Source organism: Aspergillus foveolatus, assembly GCF_047715535.1.
Source record: "Aspergillus foveolatus strain CBS 279.81 unplaced genomic scaffold BDW70scaffold_23, whole genome shotgun sequence".
Lineage (NCBI taxonomy): Eukaryota > Fungi > Ascomycota > Eurotiomycetes > Eurotiales > Aspergillaceae > Aspergillus > Aspergillus foveolatus.
This window is the reverse complement of record NW_027396087.1, coordinates 12,614-29,291: the sequence shown is the minus strand read 5'-3', so window position 1 is coordinate 29,291 and position 16,678 is coordinate 12,614. Positions and strand designations below refer to the sequence as shown.

The 16,678-nt window shown below is 50.8% G+C and overlaps 7 protein-coding genes across 7 annotated transcripts; 4 read left to right on the top strand and 3 right to left on the bottom strand.

The window, feature by feature from the left end:
• Positions 1–63: 63 nt before the first annotated feature.
• Positions 64–5,524, top strand: cpcC (putative protein kinase (Gcn2)). Its single transcript, XM_073744137.1, has 7 exons — positions 64–474; positions 532–2,580; positions 2,647–2,976; positions 3,038–4,040; positions 4,087–4,517; positions 4,571–5,015; positions 5,065–5,524. Exons 1-7 carry the CDS (start codon positions 262–264, stop codon positions 5,370–5,372), a joined length of 4,779 nt encoding a protein of 1,592 aa, XP_073596060.1. The 5' UTR covers positions 64–261; the 3' UTR covers positions 5,373–5,524.
• Position 5,525: 1 nt separating this feature from the next.
• cwc2 (active spliceosome conformation promoter CWC2) lies at positions 5,526–6,909 on the bottom strand. Its single transcript, XM_073744136.1, has 2 exons — positions 6,459–6,909; positions 5,526–6,391 (listed from the first exon to the last, which is right to left on the bottom strand). Exons 1-2 carry the CDS (start codon positions 6,894–6,896, stop codon positions 5,576–5,578), a joined length of 1,254 nt encoding a protein of 417 aa, XP_073596059.1. The 5' UTR covers positions 6,897–6,909; the 3' UTR covers positions 5,526–5,575.
• A 161-nt stretch (positions 6,910–7,070) lies between these two features.
• Positions 7,071–8,922, top strand: BDW70DRAFT_49392 (putative GTP binding protein (Gtp1)). Its single transcript, XM_073744135.1, has 10 exons — positions 7,071–7,237; positions 7,296–7,324; positions 7,382–7,396; positions 7,453–7,477; positions 7,532–7,850; positions 7,909–8,018; positions 8,081–8,226; positions 8,291–8,348; positions 8,405–8,569; positions 8,623–8,922. The coding sequence occupies exons 1-10, from the start codon at positions 7,209–7,211 to the stop codon at positions 8,828–8,830; spliced, it is 1,104 nt and encodes a 367-aa protein (XP_073596058.1). The 5' UTR covers positions 7,071–7,208; the 3' UTR covers positions 8,831–8,922.
• A 15-nt stretch (positions 8,923–8,937) lies between these two features.
• On the bottom strand, positions 8,938–10,745 carry cpa1 (carbamoyl-phosphate synthase (glutamine-hydrolyzing) CPA1). Its single transcript, XM_073736783.1, has 2 exons — positions 10,600–10,745; positions 8,938–10,518 (listed from the first exon to the last, which is right to left on the bottom strand). The coding sequence occupies exon 2, from the start codon at positions 10,416–10,418 to the stop codon at positions 9,057–9,059; it is 1,362 nt and encodes a 453-aa protein (XP_073596057.1). The 5' UTR covers positions 10,419–10,518; positions 10,600–10,745; the 3' UTR covers positions 8,938–9,056.
• A 387-nt stretch (positions 10,746–11,132) lies between these two features.
• Positions 11,133–12,415, top strand: BDW70DRAFT_49383 (nuclear transport factor 2 family protein). The gene is made up of 2 exons (XM_073744134.1): positions 11,133–12,051; positions 12,105–12,415. The coding sequence occupies exons 1-2, from the start codon at positions 11,508–11,510 to the stop codon at positions 12,347–12,349; spliced, it is 789 nt and encodes a 262-aa protein (XP_073596056.1). The 5' UTR covers positions 11,133–11,507; the 3' UTR covers positions 12,350–12,415.
• A 145-nt stretch (positions 12,416–12,560) lies between these two features.
• BDW70DRAFT_168037 (putative C6 transcription factor) lies at positions 12,561–14,409 on the top strand. The gene has a single exon (XM_073742360.1). The coding sequence runs from the start codon at positions 12,605–12,607 to the stop codon at positions 14,354–14,356; it is 1,752 nt and encodes a 583-aa protein (XP_073596055.1). The 5' UTR covers positions 12,561–12,604; the 3' UTR covers positions 14,357–14,409.
• On the bottom strand, positions 14,381–16,448 carry BDW70DRAFT_135949 (uncharacterized protein). Its single transcript, XM_073736782.1, has 5 exons — positions 16,249–16,448; positions 15,996–16,156; positions 15,843–15,906; positions 15,391–15,781; positions 14,381–15,337 (listed from the first exon to the last, which is right to left on the bottom strand). The coding sequence occupies exons 1-5, from the start codon at positions 16,396–16,398 to the stop codon at positions 14,523–14,525; spliced, it is 1,581 nt and encodes a 526-aa protein (XP_073596054.1). The 5' UTR covers positions 16,399–16,448; the 3' UTR covers positions 14,381–14,522.
• Positions 16,449–16,678: the final 230 nt, after the last annotated feature.

The window sequence follows — 16,678 nt, the reverse complement described above, 5'->3', positions numbered from 1 at the left end:
TGGCAGTTCGATCACCGCTCTTTCATCTGGACCAGGTTTCTTTCCCCTCTTCTGCTGTCAATGCCCAATTGGTGTTGAAAGTACGCTTTCTCGCCTAGTTGTCTCTTCCATCTTGTTTGTCTCTTCATCCTAGACATGTCCTATTCCGAGCCATAGAGGGCTGCAGCTTCGGCTGCATCTTTGTCGCTGTTTGTCGTGACAAAGACCATCCACTCAAATCGGTGTTTATCAGTGCTCCTATGTACTTCACCGCGCCCCGCTATGCCTCACCATCACAAGAAGAAGACAAATGTCCTCAAGAACTCCTCTCCCAAGGTGGAGAAGACGCGAGTTTTCCCGGATTCAAGGCCTATTGAACTGCCAGTAGTGGCTCCGACGAATTACCAAGAAATACACCAGGAGGAAGTTGAGGCTCTTCGCTCAATTTATGGCGACGACTTTGAAGATGTGCAGCAACGGCGGTCTGCGTGGCACGTAAGTCTCCTTTACCCGATCCGATCTAAACCTCTGGTGCCCTGACTTGTCGAGCAGCGCTCGTCGGAAGTTTCTTTTAGACTTCATTTGCGAGCACCCTCCAATGCCGAAGTTCGTTTAGACTTGCTCGTCGAGCTGCCAGCCACCTATCCCAAGACGTGCCCAAATATCACCGCAGAGAATCTAGAAGACCTCCGACAAGGCGCCCAGTCAAGGATTCGCGATATCCTACGAAATAAGCCTAGGGCCCTTCTGGGATCCGAGATGATATATGAGTTGGCGGATTCGATCCAGGAAATCTTAGAGGATGCTGCGGAAGCTCAGGCTCATGATCAGGATATTCCCAGTTTAGAGGAGGAACGGATGGTGCAAGAAGCAGCCGCAATCGAACGAGCGGAGCGTGCAAAGGAAGAAGAGCTCCGAAAGCAACAAGCAGCTTCAGCAAAGGAGGAGCTAGAGCTCAAGCAACTGGTACAAGATGCTATCAATAAGCGTACGAAAGCACTGTCACGCCGGAAAAGCAGATCGTCCGGGCTGGAAGTAGCTGGCGATTCTGAGGGCATGGTCAGTGTACCTGGAGCAATTACCTTTGATCCGCCGTTGGTCATAACGGATGCAGACGAGGGTCCATTAGTTTTCCGAGCGGTATATGGGAAGACTTTGTTGAAAAGTGTACATGGAGCGAGTACATTTATAGTGAGGCCTGTGGTTCCAGAGAGCCGACCTTGTGCCCCTCTCCTAGTCTTGAAGGAGCTGTCAATCAATGAAAAGGGAGCTGACGCCCTAGCCTTCCGTGAGCAAATGCGGCTGAGTGAGGACAAGCTTGAAAGTCTTAAGAGGCTTCGGCACCAAAATCTAGTTGACTTCTATGGCTTCAAGATCCAGACGCCACTGTACTCTGGCCACTCCGAAGACAGTACTTGGACAGTATTCGCTTTGGTTGAGCATGCGAACAAGGGCTCGCTTTCCGAGTTTCTGGACATAGTTGGTACGGTACCGGTTGAAATGATCCGTAGCTGGACTATACAGCTTCTTGAAGCACTCGAGTACTATCATCGGCATGGCTTTGTCCATGGGAACATCCATTGTGGGCGTGTTCTGTTGTTCAGGAATACCACGGGTGGGACAATTGTGAAGCTGCTCTCAAGTATAGAAGAAGCTCTACCAGACGCAGCTGGAAACAAACGGCTTCTCATGGCATCCAAGTCTCCCTTTTGGTTCCCACCGGAGCTAACACAAGGGAACTCTTCTCCAACGATGAAGACTGATGTTTGGGACCTCGGAATAGTGTTCCTCCAAATGGCCTTCGGAAAAGACGTGCTTCAACGATATACTTCGGCCAATGCGCTCGCGGACAACCTTGAATTGTCGCCCCCGCTGCATGATTTGCTACAGGAGTTCTTTAGGCCAAGCCCAAAAAAGAGACCCACAGCATTTCAGTTGCAGCCCTCGGAGTTCTTTCGTGTCGACAGTCCTTTGATCATGCGGACGAGTGCCTCGAGTTCCATGTCATTATCGCGGCGTCCACGTTTTGAATCCTTTAGCGGCGGCCTCCCTTCATTTTCACGCTACCACCAGGATTTCGACGAAGCTGGACGCTTGGGTAAAGGTGGCTTTGGTGAGGTTGTCAAAGCACGCAACAAGCTCGACGGTCGTTTTTACGCTGTCAAGAAAATCTCGCATAAATCTGCCGCTGCATTGAAAGATACTTTATCAGAAATCATGCTGTTGTCGCGCCTGAATCACCCATATGTGGTACGCTATTTTACCGCTTGGCTTGAGGAGGATTATGATCAGAGTGACGAGGAAGCAATCTCATTCACAGACGGATATTCTGTTGGTAGCAGACGTTCGGAGGAATTCGAGTACAGTACTACAGGCGGTCTTGATTTCATTAGTTCGAGCGGCTACCCAAACATAGAGTTTGTGCCGGACAGCGATGAAGAGGACGCCGGAACGATATCTACTAGAGAAAAGGGCTCATCGCCTGAAACCTTTGGCACCGAAAGTGGCACGGGCAAAGAACTTAGCCGAGTCAGGTCGGGCTCGCATGGCCGGCCAATGCTCACTGCGCTATACATTCAGATGGAGTACTGCGAGAAACACGTAAGTAAATCATCATGCGCGTCTTCTTTCACTTTTGTAATCAGACGCTGATACTGATTCTGCAAGACGCTTCGAGATCTCATAAAAAATGGCCTCTATGACGATGTCGACAGATCCTGGCGTTTGTTCCGCCAGATCCTCGATGGATTGACTCATATTCACAGTAATGGCATTATCCACCGCGACCTCAAGCCCGACAATATATTCATAGATGCAGCCAGCAATCCGCGTATTGGAGATTTTGGTCTAGCCACGAGCGGCCAGTTCACAACCGCTGTACGCTCCTCTGCAGCGGCAGATTTCGGAGGCAACCTAACTCGAAGCCTGGGTACAACTTATTACGTCGCACCCGAAATGAAATCCGGTTTTGCGGGACACTACAATGAGAAGGTCGATGTAAGTTTATCTTGTCACTTTGTGTAGTCGGTTGTCGGTTCTCGATTCCTAATTGAGCCAGATGTATTCTCTGGGAGTCATTTTTTTCGAGATGTGCCATCCATTACCAACGCTTATGGAACGCGATCAAACATTACGAGCTATCAGGGAAAGACATCATGTGCTGCCCAGCACCTTCCAGGATTCCGAGAAAGTAGTTCAGGGAGAGATCATCAAGTCGCTTCTAAGTCATAATCCGGCCGAACGACCATCTGCTTCAGAATTGCTCCATAGCGGTCAGATTCCACTTCAGGTCGAGGAGGAGACTTTCAGACGCGCAATCATGCATCTGCTCTCTGATCCTAGCTCTCCCGACTACAAGAAGATCCTCTCTGCTATATTTTCTCAATCTCCAAAAAAGGTCGAGGATATTGCCTGGGACATGCATTCACGTGCCCCACCGGCAGCGAACGAGCTCCTCATGCACGGTCTTGTCAAAGAAAGGCTTACATCGATCTTCCGCAAGCACGGTGCCGTGGAGACTACAAGACAGATGCTGTTTCCGAAATCTCAACATTACAATAGTGGCGACGTAAGGCTTCTTGACGCATCTGGTAATATGCTCCAGTTACCCTTCGATCTAACGCTCCCGAACGCACGTGCAATTCCCCGGCAAGACCCTTCACTCGAAAAGACCTTTGCTTTTGGTACTGTCTACAGGGATACACCTCACGGTGGTGAGCCAAGAACTCATAAAGAAGTGGATTTTGACATTGTGTCGCGCAATACCTTAGACCTGGCCTTAAAGGAGGCAGAGGTGGTTAAAGTTCTTGACGAGATCATTGAAGAATTTCCACCGTTGAAGGCCAGCCCTATGTGTTTCCTGATAAACCATTCGGACCTGCTTCAGCTAGTGATGGAGTTTTGCCGCATCAAACCTTCCCAGATTCCCTTGGTTAAAGAGGTTATCAGTAGGCTGAATGTCGGCAAATATTCCATGCAGAAGATTCGAAGTGAACTTCGCTCACCCGCAATTGGGGTTGCTTCCACCTCGCTAGACGAACTTGCCAGGTTTGATTTTAGAGGTAAGATCAATTACCCTGTGTGAAACCATGTTGCTGATTTGGGCAGACACGCCCAAGCAAACGCAAAAGCGCTTACGGGCAATAATGGAAGGCACTGAGTTCGCCGAGCGATTAACGCCGATTTTTGCAAGAATCAATTCCCTAGTTACTTTCTTGCAGGGCTTTAAGATCAAGCGGAAATTCTTTATCTGTCCTCTGAGTAGCTTGAACGACAAGTTCTTTCGAGGGAGCATACTCTTTCAATGCATATTTGACGGCAAACGACGCGATGTCTTTGCGGCCGGTGGTCGTTATGACTCTTTGGTGCAGGATTTTCGCTCGGGCGTCACGACAAACCGTGCTCAGCCTCATGCAGTAGGCTTTAATTTAAGTTGGGACAGGCTCAGTTCTGCGATGATCGACTACGTCAAAGCTCCGACTAAGGCATCCCTCAAGCATCCGGAGACAGACGTTGGAGCGTTCTGGAAGACGAGAAGGGTGAGTGGGTACCGACGAACACCCTACTGTACCGTGCTTAACGATATTCCTAGTGTGATGTACTTGTGGCTAGCTTTGACCCAACAATCCTACGCGAGATGGGTGTCCAGTTGACTCAAGATCTCTGGTCCAATAATATTAGTGCCGAATTGGCAGTGGATGCATCCTCTTTAGAAGAGCTTCTTACGAAGTACAAAGAGCACAATCATAGCTGGATTGTCATTGCAAAACAGGACAGCAAAGAGCGAGGCTTCAAAGTCAGGTGTCTTGTGCCGAAGGAAGAATTGGATATACGCGGCTCTGAGCTTATACCTTGGCTTCGCAGCGAGATACGTGCGCGGAACCAACGGGAGGGAGCGCCAGAGAATCCGCGGTTTGCGCGGCTCCCAAGTCAGTCTGAAGTGAACGCGCCTGCCAGCGATCGATCCAATGATGTGCGCATTCTCGTATCACAACATAGAAGCAAAAAGACAAACCGGAGGAATATTGTCGAACAAGGTAAGCGTTAACTCAGCCTACCCCAGATGCTGGGCTAACCAGACTCTAGCTCTTACACGCGCGCGAGAGGTTGTCGAAAAGTCCCTTAACGGTCCAATTGCAGCCATCGACACTCGAGACGATTTGCTTGAAGCCATAAGGGACACCCGCCTGTCTGACCCGGACAGCTGGCGCGCGGTCATACAAAACGCGCCTCTCACCGAGCGCAAGTACTTGCAACAAGTCTACGATCTGCTTGCTGAATTTGCAAGTGAAAGCCATGGGGATAGCGCCGATCATCCCGGGAATGCTTTCATCTACAACTTCAGAACAGGTTCGTGTTTGTATTATGATCTAGGGGGTGGCAATGAACGATGAGGAGTACATAAGAGGGTTTTTGTATTTATGTGTATGTGGTATGTGTGACGCATGTGATGATTACTCTGGGTGATGTGGAATTTCAGCATCTCCCCTCAGCGACTTTTATGACGAATTATACCCCGAACTTACCGACCCGATTACAGAGGAAGAAAATGCCGAAACCAGGTAGCATTTATATTATACATGCAAGATAATAGAAATTAATCACTCTCATCATCACTTCCATAAGCTACCAACGGGCCTGAAGCCTGCGGCGCTGGTTTGGTCGTTACATTGCCACCATTCAGTCCTCTTAACGCAGCAACGGCCGAGCTGGAAAAGATACCGCCGCTTGATTCAACTTCGTTCTGAGGCGTTGAAGCACTTCCACCCTCAATCATGAGCGGTTGCTCAGGGGCCTCAAGTTTTGCAGGTTCATTTCCCGTACCCTCAAATTCCTTCGCCCTCGCAAACCACACCTCATCTGGAGGTTCATACCCCTGCAGTCCATAACTCCCCTCAATCCTCTTTCTCTTCTTCGCCTCAGGATCTCTCCCCTCCAACTCCGCCACAAACTCCGCTGGCAGCGCCCTCCTCACAGCCTCAGCAGCCTGCTCCTCTAACCTCCTTGCCTCCCTCTTCTGCGCCAACGGATTTGGATCAACGGTCGCCCACCGCACATTTAGAATCTCGTTATGATCCAGGCTCTGGTGCGCCATGGCTTCCTTTGCGAATTGTGCATTCGCTTCGTTGGTGTAGGTAACGAAAGCGACGCCGCGCGATGTAAGCACTCTGGTCCGGTCAATTTGGCCCCATTCTGCGAAATGTCGGGCGACAACTTCCTCAATGTCGTCGGTTACGTGGATGCGGCCGACGTACAGCGTGCGATTCTGGCGCATGAAGGAGCCGACACCGCCCATATCGTCGCGGTAGTCGCTATGTTTGTCGCGGCCGAAGCAGTCGACGTTTGGGTTGAATAGGTCGTGCAGGGTAGGGAGGCGGTGGAGATATTCGCATTCGTGGCCTTTGGGACATACCTGCCGGTAACCTGTTAGCAAGCTTTATCTTACGCGTAGACAAGTTTTTTAGGTCGAGAAGACATACCCCCCGAGCAAAAAACAAACAGAAATAAGAGCCCGGCACTTTATCTGCGCGCGTATACCCACTATCTCTTGCGATGTTGCATCGTGACGGCGCCGCAGTTTTCGAAAGATACTTGTCCTCGCGATCGCCGCCAGACCACTTATTGTACCAGATGTTGAACACGGTTCCTGTTTGTGGGGGAGGCTCGGACTTTAACGTCGCAGGATCAACCTGCGGTCGTGCAGGTCGTCGTTTCCGCCGAACGATCTTCTTCGTTTTCTTCTGTGTGCTGTTCGCGTCTGTGATACCTATTTCGGCGGTTTCTGATTGTTGCTGGACAAGAGCGTTCTCTCCATTTGGTGTTATTTCTTCTCTTTCGCCATCTTGCGGCGTTGACTCGACTGACGGCTCTGCTGTGGCCGCTGTAGGTGGTGTATCGATCACTGCTGTGTCTGCCATCGCTGAATGTTTGAGTTAGTTGAATGAGGTTGTTTGACGTTATTGATAAAGGCGGGAATTTCAGAGACCTAGGCAGATGATTACTTAAGCCAGATTGGGCCTTGGCATCACGACGAATTTGAAGCTGCGGAGATTCCGCCGACAAATTTGGAGAGGACTGAATCCGGGGAACCGATTAACTTGTGTAGTCTGTTGCTGCTTGTTTCAAATAGTGCGCCTCAGGCCTTTGGACTACTCAAAAACCTGGCTCTGGTGTATACTGCTGCTATTTAATATTGATATCTGATTCCGCGGGGCTCTTCAACCAGCAAGATGGTGAACATCACAGAGAAGATCAAGGAGTATGTGGTCGAGATGATAAGTTGATGGGATTTGGTACTCATCTTTGATATCTGACAGGATCGAGGATGAGATGCGAAGGACGCAGAGTAAGTTTCAATAATCTACTCTATCAGAAAGCAACCCCGCAACTAACTCGAGTATAGAGAACAAGGCCACGGGTGCGGTCATATCATGGCAAACCTTAAGTATAAGTCGACTAACTAATAATTATCAGAATACCACCTAGGACTTCTCAAGGGGTAAGTTCTCAATTCCTTCCTACTAATCCTTGGAACCTAGCTTACCCGTCTCAGAAAACTGGCCCGCTTAAGAGCACAACTGCTCGAGCCCACAGGCGGCTCTGGCGGCGGCGGCGCAGGCTTTGATGTCAGCAAGAGCGGTGATGCGCGTGTTGCACTGGTCGGTTTTCCGTCCGTTGGTAAATCGACCTTCCTTAGCAAGATCACCAAGACAAAGAGTGAGGCTGCCGCTTACTCTTTCACAACCCTTACTGCTATCCCCGGTGTGCTGGAGTATGGGGGTGCGGAGATTCAAATTCTTGATCTTCCGGGTATTATCGAGGGAGCTTCTGAAGGGAAGGGAAGGGGGAGGCAGGTTATTTCCGCTGCTAAGGTGTGTTGGCGCTGCAAGGCAAGGAGTGGTATCCAGATACTAACTAGTGCACTGGTAGACAAGTGATCTGATATTGATGGTTCTCGACGCTACTAAAAAGGCTGAACAGCGCGCCCTCCTCGAGGCTGAATTGGATGCTGTTGGCATCCGGCTTAACAGGGAACCACCGTGAGAATACCCAACAGTATCCCTTCGCAAACTGACATAGCGTTTCACTAACGTCAGCCCAGGAACATCTACCTGAAAGCAAAGAAAGCAGGTGGCATGAAAATCACCTTTCAGACACCACCCAAATACCTCGACGAAAAGATGATCTACAACGTCCTCCGAGACTATAAGATGCTCAACTGCGAGGTCCTTGTCCGTGACGAAAATGGTGCGCCTACTTCTCCCGCTTCTAGTTTCCCGTCTTGATCATCACATTTTAACATCTATACCAGCTACAATCGACGACTTCATCGACGTGATCATGAAGGACCACAGGAAATACATTCCTTGGTAATTCCACACTTCCGCGCTTGTTAATTCTGGCAGAAGGAAGCTGATTAGTCCAGTCTCTACGTCTACAACAAAATTGACAGCGTCAGCATCGAATTCCTCGACCAACTAGCCCGCGAGCCACACACAGCAGTCATGAGCTGCGAGCTCGATCTCGCTGTACAAGACGTCGTAGATCGCATCTGGAAGGAACTCCGCCTGATGCGAATATACACGAAACGGTACGTCGACTCTTAACTGCATTTCCGGGAACTGAAACCTAATATCACCACAGAAAAGGCGTCGAGCCTGATTTCAGCGAGGCGCTGATTGTTCGGAATAATTCTACAATTGAGGATGTCTGCGATCAGATTCATCGGACGCTGAAGGAGACGTTCAAATATGCATTGGTTTGGGGTGCTAGCGCAAGGCATATTCCGCAGCGGGTTGGGTTGAGTCATGTTGTCGCTGATGAGGATGTGGTATCGATTATTGCTAAGTAGATGAATGATGAAAGGGCACGGAATGAATATATATTATTATAGCATTGGTAGAAGAGATCACGGCCAGCTGATAGAAATCCAAAAACCTACGTTTGTTTCAGAAAGAATGTCAAAATATATTCAATTTATAGGAGAATATTTGAACTAGAACGATATATGACCCAAACATAAAACATTAGACCCAAGCCGTAACCAAGACTCCGTAGAAGATATTTCCCAAATTCACTTAAGCGGTAGCAGCAGCCGCCGCCGCAGCAGCAGCAACGTTCTGCATACCGATAGTAGGGGCAACATCGACACGCTCCTTGGGCAGGAGATCAACCAAGAGAGGGCTGGGAAGTGTCTCCCGGCTAGGGTGGAAGGCAAGTTGACTGTTCTTGTACTTCTTGACACTGTCGATGTAGATGTCGAAGAGGTACGAGGAGTCAAGAGGGCCGCCCTTGGCCTCGGGGTGGAACTGGGTGCTGAAGATGGGGCGAGACTTGTGGATCATACCCTCGTTGCTCGAGTCGTTCAAGTTTACAAAGTAGGGCTTCCAGTCAGAAGGCAGGGTAGACGCATCTACAGCGTAACCGTGGTTCTGGCTGGTAATGTGGCAGCGACCAGTGGTCAAGTCGAGGGCAGGAATGTTGTGTGCACGGTTGCCGTACTTCAGCTTGACAGTGCGAGCACCAGCAGCAAGGGCCAAAAGCTGGTGACCCAAGCAGATGCCGAAGATGGGAACCTGCGAAGTCTCCATCAGGCGGCGAAGGTGGTAGGTGGTGTCCTGGCAGTGGGTGGGGTCACCAGGGCCGTTGGAAATGAAGACACCATCGAAATGGTGAGCGACCTTGTGGATGGGATAGTCGAAGGGGAACACCGTAATGCTAGCTCCGCGGCTGACCAGGCTACGCAGGATGTTCTCCTTGACACCACAGTCAAGGACGGCAACGTGGCACTGAGGGTCGGCAGCGCTCACGTGGAAGGGAGCCTTAGTGCTGACCTGACGAACAAGGTGGATCTGTTCAGGATCGGTGAAAGCCTCATCCTGATCAGCGTCGTACTCCTCACCCACTGTGATACGAGCGAGGGAGGAACCCTGCTCGCGGAGATAAGTGACAATTGCACGAGTGTCGACGCCAGAGATAGCAGGAACGCCCTCGCGGGCGCACCATTCACCAAGACTCTGGACAGCGGTCCAGTGAGAGTACTGCTCCGCAACGTCGGCAACGACGACACCAGCGGCCTGGAGGTTGGGCGACTCAAAGTACTTTAGAAGACCATGGCGGTCCCTCTCGGTAGACGGCACACCGTAGTTTCCAATCAAAGGCTGGGTGAAAACCAGAATCTGGCCCCGGTAGGAGGGGTCGGTCAAAGATTCGGGATATCCGACCAAAGAGGTGGTGAAGACCGCCTCACCGGAAATGGTGGTACGGGCACCGAAAGATTTTCCGTGGAAGATAGGACCATCTCGGATCGTGAAGGTTGCCCTTTCAACGGGCCTGTGGTTCCGGACAGTAGCCATAGTGCGAGCCTGGTAGACAGGCAAAGGAGATGGGAAGGCCGGAGCCCTGGCGGGGACCGCCTTGAAAAATCGGCTGAACATCATTTAAGTATATTGGTTTTGTAGAGACGTGAATATCGAAAATTGTTCGAGGGACGCTTCAATAGTTTCCGGAAGCTTTCCAGAGGTGGTCCGAGATGTAATCCTGGTGAATGTTAGCACGGTGAACTTCCTGTACAGGGTTGTGGACGAAGAAAAAATCGTCATAGAAAGAGAGCGAGCATACCTGAGAAGTGAAGGTGGAAGGTGCCGCTGGCATGAACGCGATTTTCTTTACCAGTTATTTAAACTGATATAGGAATGAAGTTTGGTTGAGATGTTGTTTTAGAAGGACATGGGCTTTCGTAGTTGTGCTCTCGAGGCTTGGGAAAGAAGTGAGTCAAGAGCTGGAGGGAAAATCCAGTTTTAAGGGTGCGAATTTTCCTGTGGAGTAAAGGTGGCCCGAGAGTCGGCCCGGTTGCGCCTTCCTTAGGTCCTTCCCTCACCGACTTCTACGTCCGCCCTGTACTAATAGCCTATTTAATTTCTGTGCCCTAATAAAGTTACTAATTGAACAGTCAAGCCCCTGCTGCACGCTGGCCATAGGGTAGTGTCCCGCCAATCACAGCCCTCGTATTATTGCTGCGTTATCGGAGCCCTTACTCTGGAAGATAGTGTCATCGCGATCTTTCTGTGGCAAGGAGTCTTTCTTTGAGATAAGAATAAAAAAGAAATAAAATCACTGATAAAACTTATCTGATTCGTGAGACCGAAGTTTTCCTTCTCATCATGAAATCCTCAAGGCATCGCCGATGGCCCGCAGCACCGGCTCAGTGAAGAATGATGTTTGTTAATTGTGACATCACAGGCACGGCTTACTCGGAGTACTTTCGGTTCATGCTATCCTACCTAACGAATATTGAATGGTGAGATGACATACAAGCGGACGCGTCTCGTTCACCTCTCGGTTCTTTTCTGCAGCCTCGGTGTGTTTTCGTTGGTCAAACTCAAGTTTTGGTAGCACAATGCTCTCGGGATATTCCTTGAAGAGCAATTGGGGTGATCAATGGCCATACATATTAAACCAAATTGCTAGAACCAAGCTGCTACTGATCACAGAGAACGGCAATAACGAAATTGGTCTAGGTTGACCCAATGATTTGGAAGCATCTATTGCAGGCGGCGGTAGTCTGCGTCGTAATTACCAGCAACCCCGGCTACGCCGTTCTACCTCTATGGACCAGTTACCTATTCTCCATGCAATCCCAGGAACTCCTCGAGGGCCCTGGCTGCGATGGGTCGGGAGTAGTCGACCCGGACGGTCGATGCAACGGCGACGGAGTTGTCGATAGCCCTCCAGATCCCAGAAGGGAGGGATTTCGATTCGAGAATCCCTCTACTGACTGCAAATACGTGAGCCAGATGTACATATACGACGTGTTCAAAGTGCTTGAGAATGACATGGGCAAGCTCTTCACGTACGTCCACAAGGACGTCGACTTCCACGTTATGGGCCACCACCCGGTTGCGGGTCATTACCACGATCTGCTCCATTTCTACGTTAATGCGCTTCGAAGAGTCTCGGTTTGTTTTTCGGAGCATGCAGAGAAGTTCGAGGTTCACCCGCAGGCGATTCATGGCGGGTGTAATAGCCGGTGGTCTGTCCAAGAAATTCAGTTCAGAGGGCTGCTCAATACAGGTACCAAGCGTCTCTCGGCTGTTCATATATCTTTCTTTTGCTAATCCAGGCAGGGGATACCTTCGAAGTGGTCAATGTTTGGGTGACGAGATGGCATGAAGGACAGATAGTGGAGGCCAGAACGTATATTGATCAAGGATCGGTCACCGATGCTCTACGCAGGAATGAGCTATGGACAAATGGAACTTCGTATCGAGACAATCTGCATTATATGCCTGGACCTGCTGGAATGCCAGACTTGGACGAGTTGAAGAAACTCATGCACTACCCCGATGGGCGGAAGTACGATGACTTATGAGCCACAGCTGAGCTTAGTAAATATGCTGTAAGACTAGTCAGAACAATTTGAAAGATGAACTTTAAGACAGCTCTAGTGCTAAAGAATTGAGAAGTCAAGAAACCTCGGTTGAGAGTGGAAAACCTTAAAATGATTGGAGGTACCTGACACGTGACGCCTTAGCTAGGATGGAAGCCTTTTGGAGGCTGAAAAGCCATAATCCTGTATATTTCTCTATTCTGTCCTCCTGTGATCAAGAGGAACCGGCTGCCGACCATGGCCGATCAGGGCCGAAAGAGATCCAGGGTAGCCTGCAAAAATTGCCAAACTAGGAAGCGAAAGTGCTCTGGAGATAGTCCATGCAGTACCTGTATACAGGTGGGCACTGAGTGCCACTACGACCTGCTTTCTCGCAGGAAGAAAGATATCCGGCACTTCCAGTCACAGCCAGCGGCAAGCTCGCTGCTGAGTCCAGCAACGGTACAGAATGATATCGCCGCGAAACGGCAGCAGCAAGGTCAACAATCAAACCCAGCCGTTTTGGCGGGACTCCTGCTGAAAGCCCTCGAGGCGAATTCGGGCGCGGCATTTGCGCGGCGCCTCAATCCAAAGAACGATGTGGCGGGAGCTCCAAAATTGCACCTTTTTGGCTGGAATGTTGGAGCCCGTTTTCCTACTCCAGAATGGGCGGCAGCCCTGGCATCTGTTCAGCCACGGGCAGTGGTCGAGATCATCTCCCAGGATGAGATGCGATCTCTGGCTGGTATCTTCTTTGAGAGGGTGGATCCCTGCTACCCTTTTATCGATCAGGATACTTTACTGCGCCAAATAAGTAGGCGATGGCTGCCGGCCACGTCCGAGTCTCCGGGCTTTGATCCTTACGACGCCGTGCTCTGCGGCGTTGCTGCTTTTGGCTATCTGTTTTCCCGCCGACGAGCTACAACGACGGAACTGCAGCTTGTCGAGTCTGCTCGGTCGATCCTTGAGCAGAGCCTGCAGTCCGAACCGGTCTCTCCCCTTGAAACGGTGACGGGCTGGGTGTTGAGGGTCGCGTACCTTAGGATGACGGCCACCGCGCACGCAGCCTGGATGGCCAGCTGCTCTCTAATGCACCTCATTGAAGCGACAGGAATGCATATCGAGCCGTCATCAAATACAGCATTGGATCTAGCGTCAACAAGCGAATCCTGCGACCCTGAAACCCGACGGCGCCTCTTCGCCATGGCCCGCCATCTGAATGTCTGGATATCCTTCGAACTCGGTCGCTCCCGCGTCGTCCTTCAAGGCGCAACCTCTCTCCCCCCAAGCCCACGACCAACAAATCCAAATCCAAATTCTACAGCAAGCTTCTCAGCAGGAACAGAAACAGCAACAGACATCTTCAACCTCCTTCCCATCTCCGAAAGCCTAGATCCAAACGAAGCACAGGACATATCAAACCTCGAGATTGCCCTGACAGACGTTTGCAACATAGTCTACAGCCAGCCCCATCTCATCCTCGTCCAATGTAACCTAATGCTCTGCATCTACCGCCGCCTACGTGCCCTCAACTCTATCATCTCAGGAGACCTCCTCGACCGCGTCCTGGCGCTCTCGGGGAGGGGTCTTAAGGCCGTCTCCGAACTCGTTGCAGTCAATTCCCCCTGGCACCAGATCGCAAATGTCCCCTTCCAGGTTGTATGCACTCTGGTGGCTATTGATAACCGTGCGTCGCTAGCGATGCTGCGTGATTCGATGCATACGCTGCACGAAGTTGCCTCGGCGTATGATACGGAGGTTATGCGCGAGGCCTATACGACAGCCTATCTGATGATTGTGATGCATCAGCGGCGGAAGGAGGAAGATATCCGGACGCTTAGGGAGGTGCTGCAATTTAACCCGTCAATGTCTGCTCCCGCCGAGACTCAGATTCGGGAGTCTGCCGTGCAGTCGGATCACACGCTTATGGATTACCCGGGGTTCTCCTGGCTGAGTGATATTCTCGTTGATATACCCAGTCTCCGGGATTTCGATATGGAGCCGACATGACACCACAAGATTGGCGGCTTTCGCTCTGCTATTCAGGGTTCCGTACTACTGTCAAGCCCATTTGGCCTCCGGGATACGTGACACATGCTATCCTGTCTATCTAGATTCTTAGGTGCTATGCCGAGGAATAATCGCTAAACTTGCAGCGTATTAAGCTAGAGACCGCCTATTCAGCTTTATCCCGCTTTCTGGCGCAGCGTTGATGCCGCGGCCGGATTCCCGATGAGCGTGCCACTAAGCCCAATTTCCACAGCACCCACAAGAAACCGAGGGAAATAACTGCGATTGTGCCCAGCTCAATGACCTGACTATTGAAGATACCGCTATTTTCTTTCAGTGTAAGAACGGGTACCTCCAATTCCTCTACCAGGTTGCCACCTTCACGGCTCGGCGAAGGGTGTAGCTGGTAGAACATGGTTCGAGGGCCAAATAGTCCCTCCCATCCCAAGTTCACACGATCAAATGGGTTCACTCCCATTTTTGTGCCATCTTCCGCGCTACACGCCCAGAAGACCACGGGCCAGGGTACTGATGCGCGCCGGTACCCTGATTCTGAGGGGAGCAGATATCGCAGGTGTAGAGGGATTGTGACGTTCCACTCTCCTGCAATCTTGTCAGACTCAGACGGGCTAGCTAGTTCAAGTAGCCAGTTCGACCCCCAACGAGATATGGACCAGTCTGGAGCTTCGAGGTCCGTCTCTCCTGCCACTGCCCGGAGAGAGGCCAGATTATGAGACTTGAGGAACAACGGGTCTGTGGTTGAAAGCTGGTACTTATCGCCGAATAGTTTTGAAGGCAAGGTGAGGTAGGCATGCAACGCACAGGTTGCGTCAGGAAGTCCCGGGGGCTCCTTGAGCGCTTCCGGTGCCATCGAGATGGTCATCGTAGGATGCAAACCAGTTGGAGGCGGAAACGTGACCGAGTACGTTGCATCTTCATGGAGAGGATGATGTCGTGAGGGGAACGAGAACAGCGTAGGTTCTTAAACCACAGATTAGTCGCTGCCAGTTTGGACGAAAATTATGAGGACATACTCAGCTCCTCATCCTGCCCAACAACAGCCAACAGTCCACCGACCTTTATCTCCTCCGGTTCACTCGCGGGCTCTGCTCCCAAAAGCCCAGCCTCCACTTTATCTGTCCCACCTTCATGCTTTCCGATTGTCTCTGTCCATCCCTGTCCCTCTGGAGCCTGGGACCAGAACCCACTCATTGTCAGTGCATGCGATATACTATCATAGTTGATATCTACCGAATCGGCAGATAGGATCGACGCCGCCCGTTGGTGGCATTTATCATCTATCCCACAAAACTTCTGCTGAATGTATGTCACAAGGTTCTCGAGAGACGGTAGTAATTCGTAAAATTGGTAGGCAGTCGTCGAAGCGAAGCGCTTAGAGAGAATGGGAGGTGTTATGAAGGATTTCTGGACAATTAGACGTCAACCTGGGTCACTGAAGCAGGGAACGGGAGAACTAGGTCCATACCTCAGGACTCTCACATCGCAACCCGTCATCAAACACCTTCTTCAGTAACGTGCACAGCGGCTCCCTACCCAGAACTGCGTCAGTATTCTGTATTCCCGCGCCAGCTTTGCAACCCACCCAGAACCCTGGGCTAGTTACGATAGGCTCGCTTACCTCCCCTCACTATCCCGCTTCGCCCTTCCGGATTCGACCGGCGAGTAGAACACATGCAAGCCAGGACTTATCCGACTCGACAACGGCGAAACAGCTTCAAATGCCCTCTTACTCGCCCACCGAATATGAAGCTGGTGGCATTGTCTCAGGACCTGCCAGAGCTGAATACGGTTTGCAAATTAGCCGCCAATCATCGCAGTTTATTGGCAATTCCAAAAGAGCGTTGCGATGAAGCAGTAGGTATAGTGCACACCTCACTAGGTAATTCGTCGAAGCTAAAGGTCACGCGTTCTTCGCGGGCAGCGTCGAGAGATTCGACGTATAGGGCGTCACGGGTGAGCGTTGTTTGTGAGGGGTGGAAGGGTAAAGAGGGTTTTTGGATGTATGTTATTCGTTGGCGCATTGTTGAATTTGTCAATTGTCAAGTCTGAAATCAAAGTAGGAGTATGGAAGACTTGTACAGAGTGGTACTCTAGACTACTGGAGACCACAACCCCGACAGGACAGCTCCGCTCGACGGGCCAGGCTTGAAGCTCCTTTCCGCATTTGGCACCGGCTTATCGCCGCTTTTAATTAGCCATCGCTCAGTGGAATACTTTGATGGCTGCTGACGGGCGAGGGGAAGTAAGTAACTTTCCTCTACGCCAGATATTTTGACGCGTTTTGATTTTGTATTTAAAAAG